Source organism: Excalfactoria chinensis, chromosome 2, assembly GCF_039878825.1.
Source record: "Excalfactoria chinensis isolate bCotChi1 chromosome 2, bCotChi1.hap2, whole genome shotgun sequence".
Taxonomy (NCBI): domain Eukaryota; kingdom Metazoa; phylum Chordata; class Aves; order Galliformes; family Phasianidae; genus Excalfactoria; species Excalfactoria chinensis.
Genome location: NC_092826.1, coordinates 14,496,582 through 14,518,034, shown reverse-complemented (window position 1 = coordinate 14,518,034; position 21,453 = coordinate 14,496,582). Strand labels below are relative to the sequence as shown.

The following is a 21,453-nucleotide window of genomic DNA, read 5'->3' as shown; positions in this document are numbered from 1 at the left end:
GGAGTGGTAGTAATCACACAACCAGGCAAGACCACAGTTGCCCAGCTTAGCTGTATAACCCCTTTTTTCTGAACAAACCAGCAAGTTCTTCCTACCGAGTGAAGCTTCTGGTAGAGGCCACACGCATTGCATACATATCCACCATTTGCATTCTTTCGCCAGAGAGAGGTCTTTGTGGTCAGGCAATTGGCACAAAAAACACCCGAGCCTCTACGTCTCTGAAATAGGGAAGAAGAAAAAAAAAACACAGGAAAAAAAACAACAGGTCAGAGGTGAGTCACATGATCTGCGGAGTTAGGACAAATCAACACAGGAGTTTTGTCTCTAGACTGGCAACAATGACAGTATAAACCCACACTGCCCATAATGAGGTCAGGTTCAATTGTGCTTAATAGGCACCACTGATTTTCATTATAATTAACCCTGGAGTGATGGATGAGGTGTGTGAAACACCAAAGCCTTTTCAGAATAACAGCTTTAACTTTTTGAACTTCAGGTTTTGTGCATTTAATGATGGTTTCTAAACAGCAAATTCTGAAAAACCACTCTGGAGGCTGACAGAGAACATTCTGTAAACTTCTCAGTGTTTTCTTCACCGTGTTTCACAACAGATTATTTCTTTTCCGTTTGCTTGATTTTAAAGTGCGATCGGTAACAGGGATCCCGAAACACCACCATGATAATTAGTTGCAGTCTGTATTTGCGTCATACTAATTCCTTTACTAGAGATTATACTTCATTAATTGAATACACGATATGCAGTTCCAGTTGTTCCCACTCACTTCAGAAGCAGAGCAAGAGCATAGACTTCCCTCAGCCCGCTAAGAACAGGGAGTAACCTCTGCCAAACAAATAAAAGTACAGTGTGCTTAATGAGACCTCTTTTGAGCTTTACCTGAAATCCAAGAAAACAGATTCATCAGCGTACAGACATATTTATTTTATTCAGGCAAAGAAAGGCAAAGCGCAACTTTCCTAAATACCGATTGATTTTTAACCAGACTGAGCTGTGCATTCATCAGCTTTCATAACGATCCAAGAATATTTAAAAGTAGACAAGTTTATGAGTATTGCTCGTTAAATTCTTTCTGCAGTGCAATGATTTTATTAAATCTCTCATTTAAATAAAAGTCAGGCTGTGTTTGTGGGCACAAATACTAATAAGCAGGAAATGGAATTCTTTTGCTGCAAAGAAAATCTGAATTTCAACTCTGTTCCCTTTTAGCGAAGGAAAAAAAGTCAGTAAGAAACCTTCAGCATCGAAGATAAGAATGGTCAAGTATAGGGAAAAACAGTCTGGGTGAAAACTAATTTTATTACAAATTAAAAATTACTAACACTGTAAGTCAAAATTTCAGGGTTTCATAAAATTTAAGTAATTTATTTAACTTTAGTCTATACTGTAGAAGACCAGTGCTCATGCCAAAAAAATACAATGGTTATAATTGTACTCTGATACATTTCAAATGGAAAGCTTTCTGCAGACATAATTTTGGCTTCAAGACTGGAACACTTTCTTGGCATTGAAAGGGCATTTGATTCATCGGGTGTTTCACAATGTATCACTAAAAAGACCTGGTGAGCAGCCAGTTCCCTATAGGGTAATTTTTCCATCCAGATGCAAGTGCTATCAGAGGCCCTCGTCAGCTAAACTAATTATGATCTTGCATTTGCTGATGCCTGCTCACTCTAACATTCGACATCCTCCATTAATCATCAATACGAGGAAAATGAATGAAACGTAAAGAAACGAGGGCTGGTAAGCTGCACAGCCATAAAAATCTGAAATGAGTGCAATAATTTAACAAGATTGGGGAAATGTTTTTAGTGAGCACAAAGTCAGGCTAACAATTGCCCTTTTAAACCAAGAACACAATTTCATTAGTACAGCAGGTTGTGCTATTTAAGGTGATACAATAAAATCTAGATTGTCGTCGAGATAATCTCTCTCTCACCCTCTTACATCATCTCCTACTTTGTCTCTTAAATCAGAAGCAGTAATGCACTACTATTTCTCTATTTGGGTAGGGGGAGAATTGAATAGTAGCTTCAGCCAACATTGAACGCTGTGTATTCGAGACAGCATTCACTGGGTAGCTACCTTCACCTCCCAGTAAACTGGAGCTCCTAGCGCTGTTTGTGGTTGCATACCCCAGCAAAACTTCACCTGGCTGCTGAAATATTTTCCTTCAGAGTACAATGAAAGATTCACTGAACTAACCCCAGTTTGGTCCATTTGAAAGGCGAGAAGTTTCCAAGCGGAAATGACTGTATATGGCCAGGATTCAGATACAACTGCGTAACTGTTCCTTTCCGTTCCTACTTTTTGTCTGTCGGCCTATGGTTTCTTGGTGTGGTATATTAAACAAGTAGAGTCTTAATCTGAGTAAGTCTTTCCACCCTTTCATTTCTGTTTGCGTTACTCGAGTTTTGGAAATAGCCTCTAAAAAGTCATGGAAGACTTTTAAAATACAGAGAGGGTAGTTTATGGTTTATACTCTGTATTCACATACACCTGAATGGTGACAGGAGGAGACTGAAATCCTCACTGAGCCATACAGAACTAGAATGTGTTTAAAACACTGAGAAAAGTAATTCTATCTTCACATTTGTTTTTTAGAGAAAACATTCATTTTAGAGAAACATTTCATGGGTATCAGTTGCACTGAAATAAATCTGACAAGAAGCTACAAATTATCTCACACCAAAATATCTCTATGCACCAAAACCGAATATGCATGTTTGATTAGTACTCACACCTGATTTAGAAGTCCAAAGAAATCCAGATAGACACACTTCCCTAAATTTAACACACATTTCTCTTTCTTCACCTTCTTAGTCTCTAATTAATTGTTGTGTTATTTAAAGACTGTACAGGAAAATCAACGATCATTATTCCTCAGCCAAACTGTTCTAACTGTTACACACACTAGCGAATTAAAAATGGAATCACCTTTGGAAAAAGTAAACGCTGGTACTTTGGTGGGCTTTTTGTTTGTTTGTTTGTTTTTAAGCAGCTTTTTATAATGGGGATGTGTTGCTTTAAAGTGGATTTCTTGAGGGAACAGGACTGGGGCAGAATCAGAGCAATATTCTTGGGTCCCAAATCCCACTAACTAGAGAACTGACCTGCTTGTCAAGTATGTTCCTGAGACATGTTGATCATCCCTCCAAGAAAAAATGGAAGCTCTTTTTAAAAGCCTACAATGCTCCCACTTCTCTTCTCCTAAACCATCACAGTTTCTTAAAAAGTTTGGCCTTTACTTTCCGTATAGAGAGTTTTATGAAGGTTATTAGCAAACAGGAGTTATCTGAATAATTTTTATTTATTTATTTATTTATTTATTTATTTATTTATTTTGTCCTGGAAACTAATTAGTGATGACAGTTTTACTTCATGAGAGTTTGGCTTTGCGTATTCAGCTTTTATGTTAGTCAAGAACCAACGGCCAATACTGCTAGTGTTTTGGGATAGTTTCAGAAAGTAGCAGACATTTGAGCTCCAATTCAGCAAAATCTGAACAACAGCAACAGACCACAGCCCCAGTAAAACCCAGCCATATGCTTAAGAGCTGCACTATGAACAAACCCTGGCCTCCATTTTAAAGAAATGTGGAACCCTTTGCTATTTTTAAACACGGAAAACGAATCATAATTAAAGAATTCCTTAAGATCAGACCAGAGAAGGTAAATCAATGTAACTAATCATGTGGAGGCTTGAGCCACAGTCTTCCACTGATGCCACTAGAACTAACTGGAGCTATCAATGAAAATTTCCCACATATCCTTGGAAGAGTAAGCCTGAAGGATGTAAGTAACTAAAATATTTATCTATTAAGTCAAGCTTCAATGATCTGGAGCCTTGTAACCACTACATTGCAATCACAAATCCAGAAGGGGCCAGTGCAGTTTCTCTATTTCCATTCCAGCTCCTGGGTTTGGGCATTTGACATCACGGTTGTCTCAAATCACACTGGGCTGAAACTTGGCACAAACTTTTCTCAGCCCAGATGTAACCTTCCTTTTTTGTTGTTGTTTTTGTACTGAAAACTTTATTTAAATCAGTTCAGCTGTTTATAATTTGGAGATTTGCCAAAATTGAGGTGGGGGTAGTGAGAGTGGACAGGGGAATTTCAAGTTCTTTATATAACTTTCTGACAAACCTACAGCCACAGCAACTTTGTTCTGGGAGAAATAAACAAAGTATGCGCACATTTTAATATAAATAGCAAAGCAACAAGTGGATTATTATTTTTATATAACTAAGCTAGGAAAGTTTGTAACTACTCACTGAATACTCATTACAGATCTCTCTACTGTTTTCCTGTAGTAAGAATCATACCGAAAGCATGTAATTGCATAACAACCCTTGATATGCAGAGTATTTACTCACATTTTGTATGGTTTCATATCTTGACCATTTCTAATTGAACAAATCCGAAACCTGGTATACACATCATCAGGGCTGAATGGGTAGTTGTTTTTTTTAACTCCTTAAATGGTTTTCAGTAGTTTTAAGACTTAACTTAAACAAGAGAATTATTAGTGATTTTTGCTAGCCAGTGAAACAACAGAGAGTAGCATAAGAAGTTATTCATTTAGGAACATCGACAGTATCAGGCCCTTGTTTTTCATTAAAAAACCAAAACAACATGATTTAGATTTTAAAAATGGTGTCACATAGTTTATACAATTAAAATTTTGTAGCCATGCAGAAGTGTCATTATTCTCCACAGTGATGGAGAATACTTAAAACATACTGTGCTTTCAGATAATATTTTAACAGAATTTCATTTAGAAAAATATATATTGTAAATGCACAACGACACTGCTCAAAAATGGTGGCATTTTAGAAAGCTCGACTAAATGAGGGTGCCTGACACTCCTCTGGTTCCAAACGCATCCTCTTTTCAACATTTCTGCCAGAAGATACTTTTAGAAACTCAAATAGGCTCCACAGGCATCAGCCAAGCATTATTCTGACATTGTTCTTACTTGATTTTGGATAAAACAAAACTTATCTTTCTGCTGATTACTGTCTCTTTCCTATCACAAAAAGATGATACAATGAAGCCTGGATGGATCTTTTGACCATTTTTGGCTTTTCTTCTGTGACAAAAATGGAGAACACTGTAATCACAGGTCCACAATATATCCAGTGCAGACATCATAAAATCACAGAATAGCTTGGGTTGCAAAGGACCTTAAAGACCACCTAGTTCCAGCCTCTCACCATGCCCAGAAGACTGGAATTAGAGGATCTTCCACTTGATGAGGCTGCCCAGGGCCCCATGCACCCTGGCCTTGAACACCTCCAGAGATGAGGTACTCACAAGTTCTCTGGGCAGCCTGTGCTACTGTCTAACTACCCTTTGAGTTAAGAATTTTCCCCTGATATCTAGCCTAAATCTCCCATCTTTAGTTTAAAAACACTCCTTCTTGTCTGATAAATGTTAACAAGGATAAGAATATGCCTGATTTATTTCCACAGACAAGCTTGTAGCCTCACAGACTTCACTGAAAGCAGGGCTAAGCACTGGCTCTACACGCACTATGGCCACAAGGAGGTCAGAAGGGAAGCACCAGAAAACCTGAACAGCCATGGCTCAGTCTAAACCAGGTGACCCTCCAGATTTGGGACCAGCTTTAAGCAGATGGCCTCTGACCTGTAATGGCCAGACTGCTGCCATGAAGTTCAGGAAACAGGCACTCGTGGTTTCACCGTGTTTGCACTGCTGTGATTATTTTGGAGTCTCTTTTTTCATACTTAATGGGTCTTTCCAGGTTTTGTCCACTACTTGCCCTTGTAAGAGGCAATTCTGAGTTCTCTGTGCTTTGGAAAGGCTGAGATTAACTGAAGAACTGGGCAGTAATGCAGCATCTGGACGTTGGACTAAGTGCTATTTTCTTCAGAATGAGAGAAGAAACTTTTAGCCCTCCTTTCTTTTGGCTGCAGAGGCATTCAGACCTTTCTGAATGTGTTTAATCAAAATGGCTTTCACTCTTAACTATGAAAATAGCCACAACTATGTCCCTGTAAAGTTTCATATTTTAAAAGTTTAGTTGCTTTTGCAGTAACTTCGTCTAAATTAAAAATAAAGTCATCGGGTTTTCTTGCCTTCATAGCTTGGACAGCTTTCAGGAATAGACGAGGCACTTTCAAGCCTCAAAGTGTAAGTTGTCAGAAAAAATGAAATGCATAAGGCAGAGTGTTAAAGCGAATCTTGTTTTCAACCTCAGCGATGAGTTAAAAGATGTCTCTTGAAGTCAATTTAATATGCCAAATCCAAAGCCTTCATCTAAGAAATTTTAAAGAACAATCACATTAGAGAATTGTATTTGAAAGACACATAAGAAGAAGGTTAGGAAAGGCAAGGCAGAAAAAAAATCAGAAATGCCGAGAGGAAAGTTAAAATTACACACCTCGTTCCAATAAAAAGTTTAATGCTGTATTGTAACAGCATCTTTTATGACATACGCTGCATCACAAAATTTTAATGACAGGAATCAGGGGTTTTTTAAGAGTGAAAAAAAACTGTAAGTTAAATATTACTACTAGCTCAGCCTTTCAGAATTCTAAACCTGATCCCCTAGGGAGAGTAAATATTTATTGTGCATGTAAACTGCAATTATTATTATTTTTTTTAATCATCAGCAAAAATGCAGATGAGTAGTTTTGTCCCAACTTTCATAGCAGTTCCCTGTAGTTTGTAAAGCTGCCTCAGAGACAGTGGCACTTCAATAACAAAAAACCAAAAACAACCAACCAACCAACCAAATCAAAAGCAAGAACAAAAAAAAAAAAAAAAAAAAAAAAAAAAAAAAAAAAAAAAAAAAATCACCAAAAAAATCCCCCAAAACACAGACACTGAACTATAATTTCTCTGACTTGCTAAGAATGCAGAATTTTGTAAAAATATTTGTTAAGGATTGCTATCAAAGTACAACACTGGCTAACCGAAATGAATAATTAAAATTAAAATAAGAACTACACAGGTTTGCAAAGAGATCATAAAATCAGTTGTAATTGCATCTCTTCACCATTATTTCCTCTCTCAAGCTATGGAACACCCAATCTTTGCCTCTGAGTTGGAGGCTTAGGCATCCACCATCAGACAGAACTGAAGGTCTCCAGGCAGGAATTCACCATTATTTGAATCTCATAAGTGATCACAGTACACTTTCCAATGATCTGTCCTTGCAGTATTCGTTCTCATTCATTTGAGCAATTCTCTGTATGAAGTATGCACTCTGCAGTGCATCTCCTTGTTAATTCATACAAGGATGGAGGGTAATTTCAGTTTCCTCCTCATGATTTACAGTGGGAAAATTATAAAACAATAAAACCTTCTGTGCAGTTGTTGGTGGTTGATGTATAAGCATTACATGTGAAAATTATAAGTGCTCACTTGCTGGTCCAAATGCATATACAGGCCAAATAACTGGGCTTCAGATGTTTGTAACAAACACTGAGAAATATTTTCAGGTGGAAATACATGTTAATCCAGCACTCGAACAATTACTTATTTACTTAGCTGTTCTATGCAAAGCATGACTTTTTGTATATCAGGTTCCTTCAACAGCCTTTTACTAAATATAATACATTTCCAAGGCCTGATCCTGGAACTCACACAAGCTGATCGTCTCTAAAACCCTTGCAGTGCCTTAAACACCAGCGACTGCAGTTTGACTCAATCTCACTCCTGCTGCATTTTGCTACTGACTACCAGCACTACAACCCAGACCTCCACGGAGCCAAACCGAAAATGAATTTGTCAGGTTTTATTCACCCTAGTACTAAATAACAAAAAAGGCACAAACCGTCATCTTGCATTTTACTATCAATAATGATGATATTTTGCAATAATTAAAACCTATTCACGAGGAATAGAAATTCTGTCTCCCATAGCTCACCGAGTCGATTACATAGGAAAGTACTGTAATGGGCTGTCCCCCGTCAAACCGCTCACGTACTCGACTTCCTTCTCAATTACCAACTTGTCTGCATTGCCATCTGTAAAAACGAACACATACCTTGTGCTGCCAGTTTCTGCTCTTGCACTTCCATTAGTGGAACTGGCTGCAGCTGCTTGAGAAGAAAGCCCCGATTGTCTTTGTTTTCCCAAAACGCAGCACCATTTTTCTCCCTTCCTTGTGCCTATCAATGCAAGGAATGCATTATCTATGCTGAGGTGTGCTCACAAGTATTGAAACTACAGCCCACCTAATTTGCGTCCTGCTTTCTCTTTCCAATTTACCACCTAACACAGCAAAAAGCTGACAGCATCTTCATCAATATTAAGATGTTAGCATTAGAATGGGTTTAATCAGCTTTTTTTTAGGAACTGTAATAAAACTTGCTAAGTTTCTGGCTAAGCTTCTTCCCACTTTTTATACCAAGTTGATCACTGGAGCAATTTTAGAACAGAACTTATACAAAGCAACCAAAAATAAGGTCAACAAGAGAAGTCAAATTTAGGAATAACAGCATTCCTTACAAAAAAGAAATAGCTGAGGTAGATGCATTAGTGTGAGGCAGAGGGAGCCTCGTTTGGGAACTGTGATCCTTGCCTGTAAACAACACAAACTTTCCTCTGCTAGCATCTGCAGATACAGACTCGTGCAGCAGACTCTGTGTGGCTGCCTGAAAATCCAGCACCCGCTCCCACAGACCGCTGCTGCTCTCTGCACCGTGTGTGCTTCCCAAGGAGCCACGCTGCTGTTAGCGAACAAACCTACCAATGTCATTACGAGTCTCTTGAATTTTCTCAATTACAAACACTGCAACACATTCAAAATTAGACTGCTCTTCTTCTCGTCGGCAACGGCACAGAAACAGTATTCTCATAACAGCCCTAAGCACGCTGAAAGAGACATCGAGAAAACTGGAAACGCTTCTGACTGTTTCATTTCTTGGCACAAGGCGAAAATATCCAAGCCCTGCTGTCTCCAATAGGGAATCTAAATCAATAGTTAGACTTTGTTACAAACACACTCACTTTCTGAGATAAAGAGCCAGTTGTGAAGGTGCCTATACATGGAATTAGGTGCTTAAGTTTAGGCACTGATACTGGAGGATTTATGTTTAAGAAGGCACCCCAACTATCCCTGCTTTCATGAAGTAATCTCACTCATCAAACGAACAGATAAAAATGGAGCAAAGATACGTCCATATTTCCTTAAACACCCCCAGACTTTGACATGGTAGAAGAACCAGACAGCATTTGCAGATCTCAGCTAAGAGCCAACATGTAACTCTACATATGATAGTAATTGAGGGTCCCAATCCCGCAAGTGCTCTGCTGTACGAATGAGCACAAAGCTGCTGGAGTTCTCAGTTTCTGGCATCTGTTCCCACTTCCACAGAAATCAGATGGGCAAAATTAAGGTTTGAGGGGGGAAAAAAAAATCACAGACATTTAAAAAACATTCCCTGACCTTATTAAAGTCCACGTGATCTCTATTTATATAGAAAATGGCTCAGAAAGCCAGCAGCTGAGAGGAGGAACTCTCATTTGTAGATTTTGGCTGAGAGCTGCCAAAATCAGCAGGGAAAGGCTCCTCAGGGGTACAAATTTCAAAAGCCATTAAGTGTCTTAGAAGCCTCAGTCCCACTGACTTTTGATCACCTACATCCTCCCAGATTTGCACCCCCGGTCTGGAAATTACCCTGGAAGAACAATTTCTATTTCCAAGTTACAAAATGAGGATCTAAAGTTTTAATAGAAGTATTCAGTACTTGGAGAGGAAATGTCAATTAGGTGTCTACTTCTTGGTGAAAACCAGTGAGGTTCATTTACCTGTTACTTGTACTTAAAAAAAAAAAAAATTCCCCTTAGGAACATTAATTTTAATTAAAGAAGAAATATAACAAGAAAATGTTTCACATGGGCAGCTATACCTTGCACACTTCTTCAGGAACTGAAGTAACTATAATTTGAGCCTCACACAGTCCCCTGGAGAAAACTGTTACTAGGGAGGGATACAAAACTGATCCAAACGTTCATCTATTATTTTCAATAGGCTTATGACTGCTCTCTTACTGCAGATCTCATTACGTGCTGTTGCTAGAATGGCTTCCATTCTGAAAAATCAGCATTTGCCAACCCATACCACACAATTACCATAGTTATTTCCTATTGTAAGCTTAGGGAGAAACTGTGGTATCCCAGATACCACGGTGTGGTAAATATTGAAAAGCAGTGGCCGTTTTATAATGGACATTTCCATCTAATCCAATCCATTTCAAACACTCCCAGATAACAAGACAATAAGGCTGAGGCTCAGTCTAAGTGGTTGGTTCGAACACAATGATCTTATTCTCTCCTGTGATCCCACTTCTGGCAGAAACACTTGATGGCTTCCTTTTTGATAGCCTTAGGAAGTAAGAATGGACCAGAGCAATGATCAACCCTACAGCATTACAGGGTGGTAGATGAAAGAATATTCTGGGAAAAGAAAAAAAAAAAAAAAGGAAAAAAACCCCAGAAAGTTCCCCTGCAGAAAAGTAACATGTGCTATCAGTAATTTTAACATATTTCTAAATTTAAAATTGGCCCAACTAAAAGTGACAGCAGCCTCCTTGGCTGCATCTTTCCTCTCAGCTGAGCGCTGGGTCCAGTGCTGGGCTCCCCAGGGCAAGAGAGACAGGGACATCCTGGGGAGAATCCAGTGAAGGGACACAAATGTGACTACATGACTATCAGTCCTATCACAAGGAGGGGCTGAGAGCTGGGTCTGATCAGTCTGAAGAAGAGAAGGTTCAGATGGGTAACCAGGTCTGGGCTTTGGGCAACCTGATCTAGCTGTGGATATCCTTGTTCATTGCAGGGGAGTTGGAAGAGATGACCTTTAAAGGTCCCTTCTAAGGATTCTATGATCTTCTCCACTTGAACCAAGTAGTATCTGACAGGGAGAGTAAAGAGTGAGACAGACTCTTTGCATTAGTGCCCAGTGACAGGACAAGAATCAAAAGCACAAACTGAAATGAGAAAAATCCTATTTGAACACAACAAAAAAAAATCTTTCCTGATGTGAGAGGGTGAACACAGAAGCAGGCTGCTCTGAATAGAACCTTCAAATAAATAAATCCGCTCTTCAGTAAACCCTGGAGATAGTCAAAGCCCAGTGGGATGCGGGCCTGAGCACCATGCTCTGAGCAGCACATTTGGTCTAGATGATCTCCAGAGCTCCTTTCATCCTCAATGATTCTGTGAAGCTGATGAACTACATCTGATTGAACTATATAACGTGTAAACTGATCCTTTCTTCAACCAACATTTTCTTCAGTGAGATGCCGCAGACTGCTTGTGACTTATCTGGAGTATTAATTTCTACCCACCTCCTATTCATTTGTCTTGAAAAATATTTAAGATTTCATGGCTATAAATGTATTAATTAAAATAGAACAGCATCCAGACTGAATGTTACAGATTTTAGTCTGTAAAAGTATACAGCTACTAAAAATGAAGATACTTACTTTTAAGTTCCACAGTCAATAATTTCAAAATGCTTAGGAGTGAAGTATCTACTGCAGGTTTTGCAAAATATATTCTCTGCCCACTCTTTCCTATTGAGATCGTAATGCCTACTTGTAAATGAGACTCAACATAGGGTGTTGTGTAGTTTTCCTTAAAAATACCATTAAGATGAGAATAGAACAACTGTTCTATATTTTGGAGACATTTCTCCTTAAATAGTGTTTATGTACTGCAAGCATCTTTTCCATAAACAAACCAGGTCTTTGGAACAAGTGAACACAATCTCTGAAGAATCTTTACCAGCTTCTATTTCTGGTATATGATGCACTGCAAATTTTAGGCCAACATGGGCATATGGTCTCCTAGTTTGATAGGAAACATTTCATGGAATTCAAGACAGAGCCACAACATAATGACTGTAGACCTTAAAATCTGTCATATAATGCAAGGTTCAAAAGAAAAGAAAAAATAAGGTATAGAAAGGAAAAAACAAGTGTCTCCTGCTAAAATGCTAGAAGTAGCATCAGCATGCAAAAATAAAAGAGAGGAAAGTCACTGCAGCTGGTCAGGATAAAGGAATACTCTGAATCCCTTTCTAATCAAGCTTAACCTCATTAATTTAAATATCTTCATCATGCCTTACACTCTTTTGTTTGTTTGTTTTTGTTTTTGCTAAAGAGAATCACCCAAGGAAGGAAATCAATTTCTTTTTAAAACAAATAGTAAACTGCATTTATCTTAATATCTTCATGCAAGACTTTCTACCTTGGCAACCCCAAAAGCTTGTATGACCTCCGTACTTTTTGTACTCATTCACACCAGCACAGACTGAATACTGTAACTGCACTGCAGCAAATCCAGTGTCCCCAGACTAATTTTTTATCTTACCTTGAAAAAAGTGGTACTTAAAATTGCTCAAGACACCAGCTTCAAAATCTGCATTGTCATAACCACCCCTTTCCACCTACAGATTTCATTTCTCCAAAGCAATTACTCTTATTGCAAGTGATGGGGTGAGTTTACTACTGGGGTAGTCAGCCTTGTTAAGTGGCACACACTTGCCAGGAGTAGTATGAGAGCAAAATGCATCTTAACAGGGATTTCCATCCTAAGTTCTGTAGTCCGAGGAAGAAATGCACCCAGCCTGCCACACACTCAGTTTTATTAGTTCACAGTACGGCAGACAACTGGAAAATAGCATTCAAGCAATGAAGCAACAAGCTGGAACAAGAGGCACGGTGAAATCCATCCCACAACCCCTCAGCTAACTTATTTGTCACAACCTTTGGAGGCCTCTTAAATGAAGTTAAATGCATGGCAATGCCTTGTAAAACAAACTGCCAGCTCCCCTTTGCTAGTGGCATCAGCTCAATTGCCTCACAGCTTTCCTTGCAGGCAACTGTGGCCATGCCTACACTGCAACTGGAAAGGCAAAGACCACTAGATTACTTCATAGTGGTCACTGTGTTTGTGCAGGGCAGGACCGGAACTCAAAGACAAGTTGATTAAGTCTGTTCTACTCATCACTGTATCAGATTCTGCTGTGAAATAAAAAACAACAGGAAATAGTTTCCCTTCTACATTACTTCTACTGCTCGCATCACAATTCATCTGATTTTAGCAAGACTTCAGAGGCCCATGTACACAACTCTGAAATAAAAAGAAACCTCTACATTTAGACATGCTGTACAAAATCATAGCTGCTACTAGTTAACAGGATATACTCAAAGCCATTTCTGCTTTGCTGGCAGAACAAAAACCTTGACATGCTTAAGAATTCACTTTTCAGTTTAATTCAGGTTTTCCTTAACAGTCAATGTCAAATTGTTTTCCCTCTCTTCCTTTATCACCTAGTGGGATCTTTAGCAGTGAAAAAGATGTACACCAAAGAAGAGCACTTTATAATGACACAACTTTCTCTAGGAGGACTAAAAAAAAAATCTTCCAATTCATCAGCATCTTTGCCAAAGCCTCTCTTTGAGAAACTGTAAAGACAAGGGAGCTTTATTTCCTACAGATATTTTATAGGAAACATTTTTTGGTTCTGTGTCATGGACTAGGATTTCACACCTTAGTGAGTCGTATGGAAATGGACATGGCTGTGGAAACTTCATGGCTGTGAAAACCTTGATAGTAAAATCAGAAGGAAGATGAGGAAGGTGTGGGGAACACTGAATGACTAATGTGGTAACAAACTCTGGACCCATTGAGGAGATTTTGGGATGGCTGCCAATGCTACCTGCCTATGACCCACTGAAGAAGACTTTAAATCCAGGCATGACACACAGGGAATAGTGCTCTTTTGAGTAATGCCAAAATATGTAAGTGGATGTGAAATGTACGTATTTTTATAAGAAGAGATCTTCTCAAAACCAGGTCACAGTTACCAATGAGTTATATGAGCTATACCTCTGAGGAAAAAAAAAAAAATCCTAGAAGATAAATAACAGGCCCTGTTTCCTTTATTAATAGCAGGCTGAGTTAATGAGAGAAAAACTTTCAGAAGTTATTACAGAGCAGTGCAAAGCTAAGCATCTTAGCTATGACATACAACAAATCTGTGTTTTGCAGCTAACTATTCCTATGCCAAATCAAAGAACAAATGCTTTTCCATTTCATACCCAATGCACCACAACTGCATGAAGTACAAGGACAGCAAGAGGTGGTAGAAATCACTAAAAACTAGTAATGGAACTAGTAATGATCTGATACACACCTGTTTTAGGCAACAAAAACAACAAATATAAAAAATCAGCTGCATTGAGCTTCTCCTTTGCTGTTCTAAGGTTAGTTTTTGGATGACTTAGCAATGGAATTGCCATCGTCTACCTGTGGAGGCCCAGCACATGTATTTCAGGATCAATAGCCCTAGTGCTGCAGTACAGGTCACATACACAGCTAGGGTAGGGACTCCTACTACATTTCAGTGATTAATGGCTTCAGAATGAAATACAAGTTTCCTACTGAATGTTGCAATCTCCTTGTAAATCTGGCCTTGTCTGCTATCTGCTGCAAGGGTGTTTGGAACATCGAAAGCTCAGCACTACTAAGACCACCAGAGCCAGGTACCAGGCAGTAGAAGCCACCACAGAGCTGGTGCAGTCTGGGCTGTAGCACCCTGCTGCAGTCACTAGAGGGTACTGCGAGGGCACTGAAAGGGTCACACTCCCATGTCAGGGAGCAAACGAAAAAACTGGGAAACCAAACCAGTGGGAGCATCACCTGACAACAGCAAATAGCTATTTTCAAGTTAGATTTGCTTTAAAAATGCTGAATCTCCATCTCCACTTTAAGCGGGAAGTATTGGAACTCAAAGTGACACATGCTACCAATAAGCCAAGCAACTCACGCCTTTATGGTTCATTTTTAACACAGAGCGATCTGTGGCTCATGAGTCACACAGCCCATTCTTACACAAAAGGCCAAAGAGCTACAATGAGAAGAGCAAGAATGGAATTCCTATGGTTTCAGCAGTGGTTACGCACAGGAGGCAAGATGGGGATCCCCTTACTTACAAACAGCACCATATGAGGCTATAGGGGTATTTAAGCAGTAAGGTAGTACAAAAAGGAGAGGAAGACAGACAGACCTTGATGCTAAGAGGCAACATTTCTATTGGCCAACCAGCTCACAGGAAAATACAGAGAGAATGTATGTGCAGTGGATAGCACAATGAGACACAGAAGTGGACAAATAATAGCATAGTTGGGAATATCAAGCAAAAATGTTAACGTTAACTAGGTTTACTTTTCACTCTATTTAAATACAAAAAAAAAATTTGAGTAAGAAGTTTCTGTATTTTAGACGCAGCCAATTTGGGCCACACTGAATGTTAAATAAACTATTATTTAATCAAATACAGGCATATTAGTCTCACTCCTGCTGACAACTTCAATTAGAATATTTCTGCTTTGTACAAAAAAAGAGAAAAAAAAAAAGACCATGATCTTTAAACTACTATGGCTTCTGCACAACATCTGGTTACAATTCTTTATATATTCAACCATCAAACTTCTATCTTCACAAAATAGTTTACTTGAGATTTGTTTTAATTATCCTGCATTGCAAGCTTCATATGGCTTTGAAAAGGGGGTGAAAGGATCGCTCATGAAGATACAAACTGAAAAGGACTGTACACTGAAAGACGTTTTTGAAACAATTTTTTAAAAATGATAAAAACCTTCTTTTCATTGCCAGGAAACAAGTGCTACTTTAACCGTTTCATTACACAGTACTTCTTAGGTTGTTCATTAGTGATTTTCGTTCTTTCTTTGGATTAGAGGATTAAGATAATCTTTACTAGCATTACTATCTTTACTATTGGAGCCATGCAAGTTTCAAAGATGTCTGTTCCCTTCTTGCCAATGCCACAATGGGAACACAGCATTTGAAAAATTGCTGGTTTGAAACAGAAAACTTAGCAAAGAAAGCATCTGAATGCGATAAAACAGAAATTAAAATGAATTTTATGGCAGCACAGGAAGGCTTTGCTCCTCCAAAAAAAACCCAAAAAACAACCCCAAAAAATAAACAAAAAAGTTGTGCTGAATTTTAAGTTTGCGAGAGATCTAATTTATTTTCATAAGCCTATTCACCTGTGTAAAGTTAAGCACATCCATAAGTTTTTGTAAGATTGGACCTAAGACAAAAATTAAGAGAATGCCTGGGGTTCTGGTTTTATTAAATGTTAGTGGCTCAGTCAGCCAAGGAGACATAACTGCGGGTTTCTTAAATGGCTCTTTGGGTGCTAGACCAAATCAATGAGTCACCACTACAGATAGAAGGTGTTTGTCTTTACATGGTGGAATCGCTGCAAACTCTGAAGGATATGAAACTCCTTATTCATTAATTTGCATTACATATATGGATTAATGGCACAGTGATATGGAAAGTTATTATTTATTTTATGAGGTAACAGCTTTGAAATCCAGCAAATGTAACTAACTCCTCTCCTTTTCCTGTTTTTCAGTCAGTCAGCACCCATCATCTCAGATAGGGTATTCATGGAAACTTCAGTGTTTTCGTTTCGGAGTTTTTTTTCCCTGTTTGTTTTTGCTTTTTCTTTTTCCTGGAGCATCTTTCTATTGCAAAAACATGGATTACTCTACACAAGGAATGTTATTTTTTAAGATTTTTGCTTCCTTAAGATGCTCCAGTGAAGCCAGCAGAAGACATAGCTGGAAAAACACAGCTTGTGACCAGGGTCTATCTATGCTTAAATGGCCTGTGTCTCAAACAGAAACAAACCTTTGTGAGTTTGGTACAGGTACTGGAACAATATACAAAGCTTCTTCTTTGGATTTTTAAATGATGAAATTTCATTCATGTACTAAAGAGGGTCTGAAGAAACGACTGCAGTTCTGGGAGATATTCTAGGACAGAGTCATGTCTATCTATCAGTGACCACCAGCCACCAACACAAACACACAAAACCACCAAAATTTTTCAATCCATGACCCAACACATCAAAATAAGTCAAACCCCTGAAGCCTACTTAATTAGTCAGAAGGACCTTTGAGCTTAAGGCTGAGCCCTGCTTTCACTGGGGCCGTAAGAACTGCTAGAGTGGTTTCCTTCAGTCACAATAATGCTTGACACTGCTTGCAACCAGAAAAAGGAAAATGTGCAAGAATGGAAAACTCTACAACTGCTGGTACAAAGACACTGTTTTTCGTAGACTTGGTTGGCACTGAGCACTACGATGGAGAGACAGTTTTATCTTACGTCAAACAGTTTTTTATTCTCATTTTCAAAATCTACTGGATGCAGAGATATAGCTGGGGCACCAGGAATGTGACTGTCCCCCTCCATTACAGCTACAATCTCAGCTTATCAGCAAAAGGACTTACTGGGTTTGCGTGGATTAAGGAGAGGAAACATGAATTGCCACTGTCCTCAGTGACACAATCTGTTAACAGAGGGCTTCAGTATTCCCTGCCATCTTTTATTTCAGGTAAGAAGAGCACAAGCATGACTGAGAACAAAAGGAAGCAGCCGGTGAAGTTATCTTTTGCATATGCACCCCCTCAACACGCAACTCCAATCCACAATCAAAAGGTACATTTTTAGCGTGGTGGAAATTTAGACACATGATTTTGATTAATGTTAATGCAAGTCGTGTGGCCAAATCCCTGTACGCTACTTTGGGAGTTTAGTCCAAAATTGAAATATCATTAAGGTTGCAACATAAACCAAATAAGGCTAGGAAATGACACTTCATTAGTAACCTACTCATTATGAGTACGGTAGGTAACCTGTTGCAATGCTGTGGTACTGTAATAAAGTGACTCAGGTGTTTATATACCACCACTGTCAACTGGCTTGAAAAATAAGGTAAAGACATCCAGACACACTAAAAAACTGTTGCTTTCTACAACTAGATACATAACTGCTTTTAAATATTTAATTGCAGTATTGAAAGGGAAGACTTTGAGTCCTCTTCTCAGAGGTACTTGAAGACTGGAACATTTGTTCTCTTCATAAATTTATACCAATGAGCAGTCATGCATCATACAAGACAATATAAAGGAAAAGGGGATGAAGGGACTGGAAATGCAGACTGTTTCTGTTTAGTCAAGCTGATAGGAAAATATAAACAACTGAAATATAGGTTTTGGTTTTGTCTCTTTCATTTAGGTATACTCCAGATCTTATATTGATGAATATTGAATGAGTAGTGAGGAATGCCATAGTGAGAAAGAGGATCCTGTATGGGAGAAGGTCTTTTGTCCTCAAGGCACCGTTTTGCTAATGTCTGAAGGTGGACTTTTATGGACATTTTCTTTGTTTTTGTACTGCAGAAAACTGCCATGGCAGATTTTTATTTCTCGGGGTTGTGGTTTTTCATCTTCTTCTACATCATGTAAAAGGCCAATGAAAGATGAGTTATCTGAACTCTTCCATGTAGGCAAGAGTAGCCTTTTTACTGATGATCAGTAGTAGTTATTCAAGAAGCTAATGTCTGTGAACCATTATCTGCAAAAAACTGCTTTTCTCATCTTTGAAGAATGTAAGGAAGAGAGTGCCCTTGTGTTTGTACTAGTATGAATGAAAAACGGAGGGGGAAAACAGAAAAGACATGAACAGAGTGGCTGTAGTCAGGTGGGTGTTACTCTACAGAACAAGGGGTCTTACAGGAACAAGTGGGAAGCTGGTCTATCTGTCTTTCCATGCCATTACCAAAAGCAAATGAAATTAAAGACCCAGCACAGAATTCAGTCTTTTATGTCAGATTCAGGATTTGCACTGGGGATCTCATGTATTTTGTGTTGGCCTTCTTGATGCGAGTTACCTGGTTGCTAGTACTAAATTGCATGAAAAGATTCAAAGCTCACAAGGACTACAAAACAAAATCAGAGAAAAAAGAACTGGGGATTAATGGAAAACTCTCTGGGCAATGAGTTGATATTTGTTACGCATCTATTCTCTCTTCTGGTTGCAGTATTTCTAGCATGTTGAGAATTACATGGCTCTAAGATGAATTTGGGTAGCAGAATATAACCTTATTTCATACGTATACTTGGTAGACATGAAATGTGTAAGTTCACTAAAACGATCCCAGTATGGAATAGGTTCTTTTCTATTAAGAAGTGACTGAGCACGTCTTATATATCTAGGATTTTTAACATCACATTACCTTTATAAGTGGATTAGAGGAAAACTGTCTTTTTGACTTAGTACTGGAAGCAGGAGTGAGCGGTGAGCTCAGTTCATCTTTTTTTTTTTTCCCCCTCTAATTTAAAGAAATGTGTGAAGCTCCTACAGCTCCTCAAAATGGCCTAGTAATTGAGCCTGGTTATGGTCTCATTAATGCGAAAGTTTCATTTGTCACCGTCTTTCTTTGTGGATTACATGCGTTGATTCATCAAGACTCGTGACACCTGGTTTTCATTTGTTCTGTTTAGTGCTTCTTTTCTAATCAGTTTGTATGGCGTTGGTGTAAGAAGCAGTCTGAAAGTAAATGGTACTAGCCTCCTGAAAATGAGTCATTTTCAGCTTTTTTGTTAATACTGAACTAAATTACTTTTCCCTCTCTTTTCATGGTCTTTGCATGCTTTTCTTTCAAATATGTTTAATAACACACTTGCTGCAGCTACTTGTGAGATAAAAGGAGCACACACAACAATGTGCACTTAATAGGTGAGATGTAGGTCTCTACGTATGTTCATTATTACAAAAAGTAATTGATTTTAATTCATGTAAGTGTAAGTGACAAGGATAACACAGACAAGATTCTTTCTTGATTAACTACAATACCCTTGTTAAGTTGCACAGTTTAACAATGAGATGTTCTCATTTAATCTTCCCTCTGCCTTCATTCTTTGCTTAGCTTTCTAAAATACATATCATTTCAAATATTTCCATTCTATGTGTCACCGGCAAATGCCAAAAACAGAGAAAGAGAGATCTGATAAAGTATGACAAAAGTTTCACGGATAATTGCCTTCACATATCCAGTTCAGCTCTCATCTCTCCTAATTAGCCTCATTACCATACCTTAAGACAGACCAGCAGTCACTCAAACTCCCTGTTTTTTCTGTCAAAACTACTGCTGACAGGCAAATGGACAACACATGCAGTAAGTCTGTTCTAGACTATTCTTTTACTTGACTAGCCTCCAGCAGAAAACAAAACAATAGGTCCTCTATAAATGCATGATGAAAGTATACATACAGTGTGTGAACATTCGATAAGTTACAGTTCTGTTCATAGCTCCACCATCACTTAAAATGATGACTGTAAAAAAAATCATTCTCATACACTATAATTCTTTAGGATAGCAAAGAGATCAAAAACAGTGCTGTATTTCACTATGACTGATACCCCCATTCAGAGCAGCCTCACCACAGTCACTGGAAAAAATCACTTGAGTACGGTAACATTTGAATCTATCAGTGTTGCTCTGCTTTTAGCATACCCACATTATCTCAGGAAGCTTTTTGTTTTTACAAACTATGTTCAAATGAAAACAAATCATCCCACTGCTCATATTCACTTAAAATTAGCTCAAAAAAGCATCCACAGAAACCTGAAATAGTTCACAGGGGCACTAGAAATATTTCAATACTGAACTCTACTTTCTATCCAAACATTAAACCATATAATAGGAAGCCACTGAAATGCTTCACAACGTCAATTTATTTTCCGTTGTTGTTCTAGTCACACATTACATTATGTACAGACTTAAGATACATGGTACTTGGTTTTCATTTTCTCTCAGATGATTACTAATTACGTCTCTAAGATCTAACAATTTGGATATTTTTTTTCTATTACTACCTCCTGCTAAGTGGTACCATTTTTTAGTCATTCATCACATTTTCATACTGACAGTACCACCAATGAAATAAAAAAGTGTGTTATTTTTACTAACGGAAGTTTAGCACTTGCTGCGTTGCTCACTTAGGAACTAGGCAGTACAGCGTTACTGGTGTTTCCCTCATCTAGCCTGCACCCCAGTTCCTCAGATACAATCTTCCTTGTGATTTTTTCTTCTTCTTTTGTACCAAAAGTTGTGATGCGATCTCTATAGCAAAAAAAAAAAAAAAAAAAAAAAAAAAAATCAGTGAAATGGATTTTCTGCACTTGGCAGTTTGGGGAAACCAACAGTCCATTCAGCGTGACTGAAAAATACCCTGAAGGCCAATATTTACTAAGCACGGCACACACACAGGAGCCTTGTTAAAAATCCACAACAAATCTCTCATTGCAAACAAATCCAGAGGCTTGAGAACTGCTGCAACTGTTGGAGTAATGCTGATCCTGACAGCAGAAAGCTGCTTTTTTTACCAGTCTAGCAGCTAGCTAGATGTCTACTGGCTTCTCACCAAGATTTCACTATTTCGATTTCTTCTTTTCAGGATTTATTAGGTGATGAATATATAGCCATCTATCAGAGGGATAAACAGCATCAAATTAAGGTAAGGCTGACACATCCGGGCACCCAGCACTCCGAGAACGGCGCTAAGCAGCA

The 21,453-nt window shown here is 38.5% G+C and overlaps 1 protein-coding gene across 6 annotated transcripts in view; it reads right to left on the bottom strand.

The window, feature by feature from the left end:
• TRPS1 (transcriptional repressor GATA binding 1) overlaps positions 1–21,453 on the bottom strand; it is a 210,260-nt gene that overhangs the window by 11,421 nt on the left and 177,386 nt on the right. For all 6 annotated transcript variants that reach the window (XM_072329661.1, XM_072329660.1, XM_072329663.1 and 3 more), the window contains one exon: positions 96–218. In XM_072329661.1, the coding sequence (XP_072185762.1) occupies positions 96–218 (123 nt within the window). The remainder of the gene's footprint in view (positions 1–95; positions 219–21,453) is intronic.